Source organism: Sinocyclocheilus anshuiensis, unplaced genomic scaffold (assembly GCF_001515605.1).
Source record: "Sinocyclocheilus anshuiensis isolate Anshui unplaced genomic scaffold, SAMN03320099.WGS_v1.1 scaffold1160, whole genome shotgun sequence".
Classification (NCBI taxonomy): domain Eukaryota; kingdom Metazoa; phylum Chordata; class Actinopteri; order Cypriniformes; family Cyprinidae; genus Sinocyclocheilus; species Sinocyclocheilus anshuiensis.
The window spans coordinates 5,368-15,716 of record NW_015552641.1 but is presented as its reverse complement, the minus strand read 5'-3'; the positions used below and the strand labels follow the sequence as shown (position 1 = coordinate 15,716).

The window sequence follows — 10,349 nt, the reverse complement described above, 5'->3', positions numbered from 1 at the left end:
GTGGTTAAGCAAATAATAATAATAATAATCGGCAGGGATCCCAGACCAATACAATTAGTGTGCCTCCTCTATTTTAAAACCCACGAGCCGCCACTGATAATAGTGACTTTCTGTTTTGCAATCCTGCCATTTTTACTTCAGTTAAACACCTGATGTACTTCCTATAACAGGCTGTACTTAAAAAGAAACAAGCCAGCTTTGAGAGCTGTGTTAAGTGGGCTGCCCAAAATCAATACTGCCATTTCAACCTTTAAGCAATTTAGACATAATTGGCATCCTTGTTGTTCTTATTGATTTGTCCCTGTTGGTCTCAAATAGCCAGTGGGACGCCAGGCAGCATCTCTTCACTCACTCTTAAGCAGACTGCTATCTGAAATCAGATTTTATCACAACATCAGCTCAAATATCAAACACGCATGAAGGATTCACTCATATCACACCCGAATAACGCAATACGATAATCCTTTATTTTCCAGTGTTTTTATCAAACACTCTTTGTATAAAGACTTGTTCTGCTCAGGATTTGTGTTTTATCTGATGACAGGCCACAGCAGTCACGTTCCTCTGGTATAATATGATAGGCTTATAGTCTTCAGATATTATTACTCAAATTTTGGTACATTGTACCTGTTGAGTTGATATGGATGGCCTCAACTGTAGCTGTCATAAGATGAAAATGTCCAGGATGTGAGCCTGACGTGAATATACAATACTGTCCAGATGATCTTTTGATCAAAAGGTTTAACTCAAAAGCAAAGTTGTCCTGCTTTAACAGTGACTGAAATCTGATTTTCTTGATCCAAAACACAGCTCAAAGGCTCACAGTTTCAACAATGGTACTTTTATTCAAAACAAACTGATTAGTGATTACTTGTACTTTAACACACTCTCTGAGGACGATCCCCCAGAGCTCTTAGCTAAGGCCACCATAACTGTCACAGCTGGTGGATCTTCTTTTTTTTTTTTTGTATAGAGCAGGGGGGTATCGGGGTCCTGAGATTTGTTTGTGGTGGGAGTTGACCGAATGGCCTTCCATAATGATCCCCTACTTCCTAAAGCACTCAACCATGACCATAACCTTTGACCCCTTATCCTCGTCACTGAATCGTGCTATTTACATATGTAAAGTCCAGCTCCCACCTCTAGCCCAGTCTGTCTCTAAAAGCTCATCCTGAATGGAGACACTCTTGTCATTTAGGTACAATGCTACTGGTTTTTCACTCTTAGATGTAGCTTGAAGGGAGGTGTGAATGCAAATGCACTCGTATGTAAGGACAGCATTATTTAAATCTATATGTTGCCAGGTTTATAGCCTTACGTGACAGATTACGATCACCAGAGGTGTCAAACTCATTTTAGGTCAAAGACCACATTTTTTTATTTCATTTTATTTTTTTTATATTGGGATAAAACAAAAGAGAGCACACAGAATGTATTGATTTCATTAATCAGATGCTTTAATATCAGTATAGGGCCTATATTTGAAATTGGTAATTAGAGATATTAAAAATATTTTCACACATAATAAAAAATGAGAACACATCTGAGGGTCAGAATTTGTGTAAGAAATATTATAATTTTGACATTAATATAAAAATAGTTTTTCCACTTTGTTTAGATTATGTTTTAAAAATGATTAATAAATATTTTCATTATATATTCTCATATTTTAAGAATGAACGTCTGGGTCAAACATAAAACAAAAGCCTATACATATACTTTTCTACTTTTAACGTGACCCTTATTTAAACAGAGAATTTTTTTTAATAAAAATCTACCCCCGAGACATAAAAAATGTTAATAGTCGAAGATACATCCGTACATGATCTCATGCATGTAACAGGAAAGAAATGCATTGTTGACTTATTGAAAAAGTGTCTGTGTGCCCTGCAGTGCCTATGAGCAGAAGAGAGCAGCTGTGGCAGCAACAGCAGCAGCAGCAGGAGGATCTAAGAGCTCTTGTCCAGGGACACCTAGGTCTCCTATGCAGCATTACTCCCCAAAAACAACAGTGGGAACTCGGCCGGAGTCAGGGTACATGAATACACCCTCAGCCAGCCAATCCCACGCCTGCCACAGCCACAGTTACCCCATGAACCCCAGGTAACAATAATGATAAAGAATGTGTAGGTGTGTTTACTTTTAAGAAGGTATGCAATGCATATATCGGTATCATATCGGTTATCTGTGGAAAAACTAAAATCAGTCATTTTAAATACAAGTGAATCCATATGGATATTTAATTGTGCATGTTTATTTCCTCTGTTTTTCATTTAAATTACCTTTTCCGTCATTTAACTCTTACTTAAAATTAATCTTTAAAAACACTGTTAAATGTAATCTTTTTTTAGATTTGTGTAGCAAATATTCAATTCTCATACTTTACAATGTTGTGATGCCAAATTTACTTTATAACATTTAAAACGACTGAATTTTAGACTAAAATTCTAAGTTTAAAATGTTTTCTTATTGAAAACTTTCTTACTTTCTTTATTGCTTATTTGTCATAACATAAAATATCGGTTTTATTCATCAGTTTTTTTTCACCATCAAAAGAGAACAGTTAACAAGGCATCCTTGCATTGCAAAAGCATTTTTCAGAGCCTATGTGTTAATCAAGGTCTCGTTTTCCCTCCCAGTTCCAGGTTCCCTTCCGGCTCTGCTGAGGTGTGCCCACCATTCGCTTCCCAAGGCCAGGCCCTGCAGCGTATACATCCTGCCCATGCCACCGGGGGCGGAGGTGGTGGTTACCATCGGCAACACTCTGACCCGTGTTCGCCTTATCCTCCTCAGCAGAACTTCAAGCAGGAGTACATGGACCCTCTGTACGACCGAGCGGCCCACATGGCCGGGCCACAGCATCAGAGGTTTCCTCCTGCCCATATGATGGTCAAACAGGAACCCACTGACTACACTTACGAACCTGGTATGTGAGCCAAAAGACTGATGACACATAGTGAATTTATTCGCCTCTCTCTTCCTGAAAAATCAAACCACATTAGGCCACTAATGTAAACAGTAAATTGGTCGGCAAAACCAAAAAGTATTTTTTTCCAAAGAGATTCTGTTTGCGGTTCTCCACTTCCACATCCACTGACACTTTGCAAAGGTCTCAACAGTGTTTCTGTACTTCTCCCCGCTCCTGCTCCTTTGCCCCTCCCTTTCTGCCTGTGTTCTTTGAGAGGGAGGGAGGCATAGGAATTTCATTGAGAAAATGGAGGGCACTGGAAAGACTAGAATCCCCAGCGGAGCGCTCGCGGGTGTAGTGTTGCAGCAGCGGCTTCCTTTTTCTGCAGGCAGATGAACTCATAATGGAAAAATGAGCGTAGCCTCGGTAACCTGAGCCTGTGCGCTGGCTTGGTCGAGCGGGCGGGAGGTGGGAGGGTTGTGTTGTAGCCGGGGGGTTCGGACCATATACTCACAACACAGCGAACTCACCTCCTCACACTCGGGTTTAGCGACTGACACAGGGTTGAAACACAACACCCTGCGCAGGTCCAACTTATCAGTGCTCTGGGAAAGACTACAAACAACAGTGATCTAACAAACATTGCACATAGATTAGCTTAAAAACAAAGTTACCAGTTCATTACCCGAAAATAATCGTTACCCGATTATTTTAAGTGGAAAAAAAGGAAGCATGACTTTTTCTGGGTTGTTTCGTATCCTTTTAGTTTTTTCGAGGTACTACTTTGTCCAGTGATGTTTTTGTTAACTAAAACTATTGAAATGATTAATTAACATTTCCATAATTGAATAAAGCACATAAACACAAATATTATCTGAAAATGTTAAACTTAAAAGATTTAAACAAAAATTTGAAATGTTACCTTGATAACTAACTGAAATAAAATAAGTTGAAGTCCTAAAATTACTAAAAACTGAAATAAAACAAAACCCTCAAAAATGAATAAAAATGACAAAAGCACATAAATGACCAAAAATAAAATGAAAACCGGAAAGATAAAAATAAAAGCAGTATTTAAAGAATACTAAAATAAAACCCAGGTCAGTCAAAAGCTGAATGCTGTTGCTTGATGCCTCTCACTTGATGCTTCTTTCTCAAACATACTTTGTTGGCGTGAACAGGTTTACTGCACGCACTTTTAGCCCTATGCACGATATTTTAAGCATTAAAACAGCATTTTAAACAATTTATTAAATAAAACAGCAGACTTGTCTTGCTAAGGCTGATTTCACATTTTATTTAATTAAATACAACTAAATAATATTTTCACACATAATAAAAAATGAGAACACATCTGAGGGTCAGAATTTGTGTAAGAAATATTATAATTTTGACATTAATATAAAAATAGTTTTTCCACTTTGTTTAGATTATGTTTTAAAAATGATTAATAAATATTTTCATTATATATTCTCATATTTTAAGAATGAACGTCTGGCTCAAACATAAAACAAAAGCCTATACATATACTTTTCTACTTTTAATGTGACCCTTATTTAAACAGAGAATTTTTTTTAATAAAAATCTACCCCCGAGACATAAAAAATGTTAATAGTCGAAGATACGTCCGTACATGATCTCATGCATGTAACAGGAAAGAAATGCATTGTTGACTTATTGAAAAAGTGTCTGTGTGCCCTGCAGTGCCTATGAGCAGAAGAGAGCAGCTGTGGCAGCAACAGCAGCAGCAGCAGGAGGATCTAAGAGCTCTTGTCCAGGGACACCTAGGTCTCCTATGCAGCATTACTCCCCAAAAACAACAGTGGGAACTCGGCCGGAGTCAGGGTACATGAATACACCCTCAGCCAGCCAATCCCACGCCTGCCACAGCCACAGTTACCCCATGAACCCCAGGTAACAATAATGATAAAGAATGTGTAGGTGTGTTTACTTTTAAGAAGGTATGCAATGCATATATCGGTATCATATCGGTTATCTGTGGAAAAACTAAAATCAGTCATTTTAAATACAAGTGAATCCATATGGATATTTAATTGTGCATGTTTATTTCCTCTGTTTTTCATTTAAATGACCTTTTCCGTCATTTAACTCTTACTTAAAATTAATCTTTAAAAACACTGTTAAATGTAATCTTTTTTTAGATTTATGTAGCAAATATTCAATTCTCATACTTTACAATGTTGTGATGCCAAATTTACTTTATAACATTTAAAACGACTGAATTTTAGACTAAAATTCTAAGTTTAAAATGTTTTCTTATTGAAAACTTTCTTACTTTCTTTATTGCTTATTTGTCATAACATAAAATATCGGTTTTATTCATCAGTTTTTTTTCACCATCAAAAGAGAACAGTTAACAAGGCATCCTTGCATTGCAAAAGCATTTTTCAGAGCCTATGTGTTAATCAAGGTCTCGTTTTCCCTCCCAGTTCCAGGTTCCCTTCCGGCTCTGCTGAGGTGTGCCCACCATTCGCTTCCCAAGGCCAGGCCCTGCAGCGTATACATCCTGCCCATGCCACCGGGGGCGGAGGTGGTGGTTACCATCGGCAACACTCTGACCCGTGTTCGCCTTATCCTCCTCAGCAGAACTTCAAGCAGGAGTACATGGACCCTCTGTACGACCGAGCGGCCCACATGGCCGGGCCACAGCATCAGAGGTTTCCTCCTGCCCATATGATGGTCAAACAGGAACCCACTGACTACACTTACGAACCTGGTATGTGAGCCAAAAGACTGATGACACATAGTGAATTTATTCGCCTTTCTCTTCCTGAAAAATCCAACCACATTAGGCCACTAATGTAAACAGTAAATTGGTCGGCAAAACCAAAAAGTCTTTTTTTCCAAAGAGATTCTGTTTGCGGTTCTCCACTTCCACATCCACTGACACTTTGCAAAGGTCTCAACAGTGTTTCTGTACTTCTCCCCGCTCCTGCTCCTTTGCCCCTCCCTTTCTGCCTGTGTTCTTTGAGAGGGAGGGAGGCATAGGAATTTCATTGAGAAAATGGAGGGCACTGGAAAGACTAGAATCCCCAGCGGAGCGCTCGCGGGTGTAGTGTTGCAGCAGCGGCTTCCTTTTTCTGCAGGCAGATGAACTCATAATGGAAAAATGAGCGTAGCCTCGGTAACCTGAGCCTGTGCGCTGGCTTGGTCGAGCGGGCGGGAGGTGGGAGGGTTGTGTTGTAGCCGGGGGGTTCGGACCATATACTCACAACACAGCGAACTCACCTCCTCACACTCGGGTTTAGCGACTGACACAGGGTTGAAACACAACACCCTGCGCAGGTCCAACTTATCAGTGCTCTGGGAAAGACTACAAACAACAGTGATCTAACAAACATTGCACATAGATTAGCTTAAAAACAAAGTTACCAGTTCATTACCCGAAAATAATCGTTACCCGATTATTTTAAGTGGAAAAAAAGGAAGCATGACTTTTTCTGGGTTGTTTCGTATCCTTTTAGTTTTTTCGAGGTACTACTTTGTCCAGTGATGTTTTTGTTAACTAAAACTATTGAAATGATTAATTAACATTTCCATAATTGAATAAAGCACATAAACACAAATATTATCTGAAAATGTTAAACTTAAAAGATTTAAACAAAAATTTGAAATGTTACCTTGGTAACTAACTGAAATAAAATAAGTTGAAGTCCTAAAATTACTAAAAACTGAAATAAAACAAAACCCTCAAAAACGAATAAAAATGACAAAAGCACATAAATGACCAAAAATAAAATGAAAACCGGATACAAATAAAAGCAGTATTTAAAGAATACTAAAATAAAACTGTTTTTCACTAATATCACTGAGAAAGTCTGATGCTACTTAGCTCAGATTCATACGTGCAGAAATGTGGCAGCTTGGGATGAGTTAGTCTGGAACAAAAGGATGTTTGTGTGAGGATATGTGCCCTATCTGAGGTGGAGTACAGGCCGTTATCAGTAGTTTCATCCCTGACCAGGCCGGTGGCTGCTGCTCTGCTACAGAACAAAAATAGAGAGAAATACAAACTAACACCAATAAGAAACCATACCAACACTTTTGTACAACGTAGTAGGGCTGCATGATTAAAGCTAAATAAACCTGATAACAAGAAATGACTTGGTGTGATTATTAAATCGCAAAGGCTGTGGTTTAAATAAATACATGCGTTTCAGAGTGAAGTGCGGCACTGTGTTTATTTACACGTGAGCAATTCAAGATCGGGTGTTTTCAGCATCCTAAAGCGGCCTGCACTAAATGGGAAAAAAAACAATGCATGTGCTGCAAGTTTGGGTCCTATTCAATTTTTTTGTTTTATAGTAAAGTTTGACATTAGTAATCATTCTTATTATGTTTAATCTCTTTAATAATAATAATAGTACACTTTCTATTATTATTATTTTTTTATTATATCTGAAAAATCACAATTAGATATTTCCCCAATCATGCAGCCCATGCTCATTATTATTAATGACTAACCATTCATGCATTAGCACAATATACCTGTAACTCAATTGGATTGTCTTGGTATCCACATTGAACTACTAATAATTCCCTTGTCCTATCTTACTAGGTCACATGTTTGAAAATGATTCCCGCGTTGTTCCTGAGAAATTTGAAGGTAAGTCTCACTGGTCCAGATGCTATTTTCATACAATAGGTATTCATTTCAAATTCAAATAATCTGTTCAAGTACCAAGCTCATACAATGAAATGAAGTGCTGTAATTAAAACTACAACACACAAAAATGAGAAACAAAATCAATAAAGTGGTGCCCAAAAGTCTGAGACCATTACTGAAAATGTATTCATTCATTTTTTATTTTTATTTTTCCATTACAAATTGTCCCCAGCATAACAATCAGAATGGAAAATTGAATTGAAAAATTAATATAAATATAAATATAAATATGAGGTTTTATAATATAAAACCTGATGATTACATTCTCCAGCATGATTTGAGAATGATCCAAAGAGCATCTTGTGCTTCAGTGGAAGCAAGAACATCTGACCGTCTCTACAAAGGAGTTCACGTGATCAGCGTCACAAATTTGCTTATTTGATTAGCGACCTAGAAAGTGTACAGAAAAAGAGCTGTATCGATGTGAAAAGAGAAAGAGTGCAGATTCCTAAACATTTCTAATTCAGTTCATAACATTTCTTCTTTAACACATTTTTTAAAATCCTAAAATTTGTTTAGTAGGTTTAAATTAGATTTTGAATCTCAGATTTTCAATGTGGTCTCCCCACTCTATGAATATTTGCAATTTCAAATCAAGTCCTTATCACCATGTGTCTTAGCTTGGATAAAAAGTTTTGATATATGATTGCTATCTATAGGTGAATTAATGGACAATCTCTTTTCCTTTGCTCAGGTGAGGTGAAGCAGGAAGGAGGCGGTGTGTTTCGTGAAGGCGCCCCCTATCAGCGCCGTGGCTCACTTCAGCTCTGGCAGTTTTTGGTGGCCCTCCTCGACGACCCTGGCAATGCTCACTTCATTGCATGGACCGGCCGTGGCATGGAGTTCAAACTCATTGAGCCAGAGGAGGTAAAAATTGGGCTTTTAAGAGTTCTCAGAAGGCAAAATATGTTTTTATATCCAGAAAACTTTAATAGCAATTGATCATTCAAAGATCTAAGATGACAATATGAATACTGGGAGGTTTAGATCAATTTGATGCAGTGTTCATTCAGCCTTCACAAACTATAGCGAGAATAAACAATGGGTTTCAGAGATTTGCTTGCAATCAGCTCATAGTTCCCCAGGGTCTAAGATCACATCTACACAATGCCAGTTTTCCATTAGCTGCCATGCATTATTTACCCCACTTAACAGCATAGTGAAATAAAATGGAGAATGGCTCCATTACCAAATATTACAACCTTCCATTTTGCCGGAGTCTAAGCACACCGCAGCAGTCGAGACGAGAGCGTTAACCTCCTATTGTCTGTTGTCAGTAGACGGCTAAATGGCATGACTCAGCAAACTATCCTGCAGAGATAAATCCATCAATTCTGCTCAACCATACACATGAATCATTCATTACAGCCAAAATGTTACTATCGGAATTAAAGCATAGAGCTCTGTTGAAGACCAAACAATTTGTTCTTTAAATGTCTACTGGCCCAAGATGGAACAAAAAAATTTTCTAGGGCCCTCAAGTTGATCTTTAAAGTTTGGGATAAATTAGTATTTCCTCTAGGTTTGACAACTAGCAGTTTGAGCTGTGCACCGTGTGGTGTTTTGGTCAGCGTTTAGTGGTAAACGCTTCTTTGGTTATATAAAGGGAACTGCATTATTTTGTGGGGACTCGCCCTTCCTTTTCATAGTTCAGTTGTTGTACAGTCACAAAGGACCTCTTGTGTTCAAATTAAGTCACTGCAGTACAGTCATTTCCTGCTCTTATGGTTTGTGTTATGACTTATTTTGACACTCTAGGTGGCAAGACTCTGGGGGATGCAGAAGAACCGTCCAGCCATGAATTACGACAAACTGAGTCGTTCTTTGGGCTACTATTATGAGAAGAGAATTATGCAAAAGGTATTGCATATCATATTTTATTGTCTCCTATGCAATTTTTTTCTTCACTTCAACCTTTACGTTGGGTTGGGATTTACTTTACTCTCTATTTGGGATCGCAGAGACTCCAAATATAGACTCCAGAATGATTTGTGTAAAATTAATAATAATAATAATAACCTAATTCCAAAATTTCAATTTTATCTAATCAAGTAATGTTGTTTCTGTCTGGTGTCAGTTTGACACCAGCAAAAACACATGATACAAAATACATTTCGAATACAATAAAACAAAATTAAATTAAATGTGCATCATCTGAAAATTCATTACATAATTACATATGATATATGCATTTCATTTCCACTTTTATTTCTAGGGTGTCAAATTAACCGCAAACAGAAACATTTTTCATGGATGATCTAACAATTCATTTTGTATCAACCTGATACTTCCATGTTAATCATGTTTTTTTGAGATGTTAAAAATTAGTTTGGGGTCCCAAACAGAACATGAGGGTTATTGTTTTTGATTATGAAATATTTAAAAACTTGTTTTTTGTTTCCAGGTGGCGTGTGAGTGTTATGTTTACAAATTTGTGTGTGAGCCGGAGGCTCTGATATCCTTGGCTTTTCCTGACAATCAGCGGCCAAGTCTGAAGGCAGAATTCGAACGCTACGTCAACGAGGAGGACACTGTGCCGCTGTCTCACCTCGATGAGGGGGTGTCTTACCCGTCTGAACCAGCTGCCACCAACATGGGCCCTCAGTCGTACTCCAAAGGCTACATGTACTAATGCTACCAACATTCTCCCATGTTCCCCATCCCAGTTTACTACCCGCTGCACCTATTGCACATGCCCACCCCATCCACTTGTATATAAGGCTATGTTTTTTTTTTTTGATTAAATTAATTTCC

The 10,349-nt window shown here is 38.0% G+C and overlaps 1 protein-coding gene across 1 annotated transcript in view; it reads left to right on the top strand.

The window, feature by feature from the left end:
• Nucleotides 1–10,342, top strand: part of LOC107666903 (ETS translocation variant 4-like) — a 26,072-nt gene extending 15,730 nt beyond the window's left edge. The window contains exons 6-13 of the mRNA XM_016458414.1: nt 1,894–2,103; nt 2,640–2,930; nt 4,595–4,822; nt 5,359–5,645; nt 7,488–7,535; nt 8,290–8,462; nt 9,354–9,455; nt 10,000–10,342. Coding sequence (XP_016313900.1) covers nt 1,894–2,103; nt 2,640–2,930; nt 4,595–4,822; nt 5,359–5,645; nt 7,488–7,535; nt 8,290–8,462; nt 9,354–9,455; nt 10,000–10,227 — 1,567 coding nt within the window. The 3' untranslated portion in view covers nt 10,228–10,342. The remainder of the gene's footprint in view (nt 1–1,893; nt 2,104–2,639; nt 2,931–4,594; nt 4,823–5,358; nt 5,646–7,487; nt 7,536–8,289; nt 8,463–9,353; nt 9,456–9,999) is intronic.
• The last annotated feature ends 7 nt before the right edge of the window (nt 10,343–10,349 follow it).